Genomic DNA, 1,025 nt, shown 5'->3' with positions numbered 1-1,025 from the left:
TTTTGTAGTTGAAAAATAATATATAGTCTATGTAAAACATTAGTTGTTCCTTTAACCCACAGTTCAGGTATAGCGTTATTGTGTGCTTTGATGATTTTGCATTAGCTATGTGGGCTGGCCTCTGGGCCATGTCAGCAGCGCTGAGCCTTACCATCTGCAGAATACATGCCTTCTTCCCGAGCAGCATGTTTTAATCATCTTTGGGGGAGTCTCGGAAAGATGCAATGGCAGAAGCAAAAGCTAACCCTATCTGTAGGAATAAACCATAGCTGGACAGAAGCCGTTCATATGCTAAGGATAGGAGAATCCGTGACGACCCCCATTAGAAGGGCAAGGAATGGCCTCTAGGTATGGGAACTACCCTAGTTTCATGCTCTGCAGAGAGAAGATGTAACAGCTGAGGCGATACTGGTCCTGAAATATCGGGAAAAGCTCTATCTTGGAGTTTTACCGCACTTTCGCATAGACGTCCATGATGTGAACCAGTGATAACTGCCTTACTGGATGGATAGAACCCAGATAGAAATGACTGGGCAGTTCTAAAGAGGGAACGGTGGTGAAGAGAAAGGGATGCAAAGCCCCATTCCCACTGAACTGTGTCCATTCCTACACTGTGTCATTAGACTCTGCTCTGGGCGAGTGTTTCTACGTCTAGCTATGGACACATGTGATGAGCAGCATATTCACCCATTCAAAGCGGCAGTTGCCATACGGAAGGAAACGGCAGATCCAGTTGAACTACCAGGAGGAATCAGCGAGGTTCCGGTCTACTGTCTGCCCACTTTCTCGGAAGCTTGATAATGACAGCGTTAGGATGACTGACGCTGGATGTCGATGAAGAGGCTCGCCAAGCACGACGTTCAGAAGAGAAGAGAGGCTATGTAATACTTCGGCTGTTTGTTGGCATAAATGGCAGTTATTTCAACACACTATTTCTTGATTACTTCAGTTGAGATATTGACGACCTCCGTGGCAGCATAAATAAGCACTAAGACTCAGCACGGAGGAAAACTGGAGGCAACGGA

General features: G+C 46.2%; 1 protein-coding gene across 1 annotated transcript; it reads left to right on the top strand. All coding sequences in view use genetic code 11, as the record gives it.

Annotated features, from left to right (window-relative positions):
• Nucleotides 1-337: 337 nt before the first annotated feature.
• Nucleotides 338-798, top strand: EGR_11129 (hypothetical protein; the record flags this gene model as incomplete). Its single annotated transcript, XM_024500376.1, has 2 exons — nucleotides 338-348; nucleotides 624-798. The coding sequence occupies 2 exons, from the start codon at nucleotides 338-340 to the stop codon at nucleotides 796-798; spliced, it is 186 nt and encodes a 61-aa protein (XP_024345212.1).
• Between the last annotated feature and the right edge of the window lie 227 nt (nucleotides 799-1,025).

This window comes from Echinococcus granulosus (assembly GCF_000524195.1).
Source record: "Echinococcus granulosus chromosome Unknown EG_S00399, whole genome shotgun sequence".
Lineage (NCBI taxonomy): Eukaryota > Metazoa > Platyhelminthes > Cestoda > Cyclophyllidea > Taeniidae > Echinococcus > Echinococcus granulosus.
Note: the sequence above shows the minus strand (reverse complement) of the source record. Positions and strands in the feature narration are given on the sequence as shown.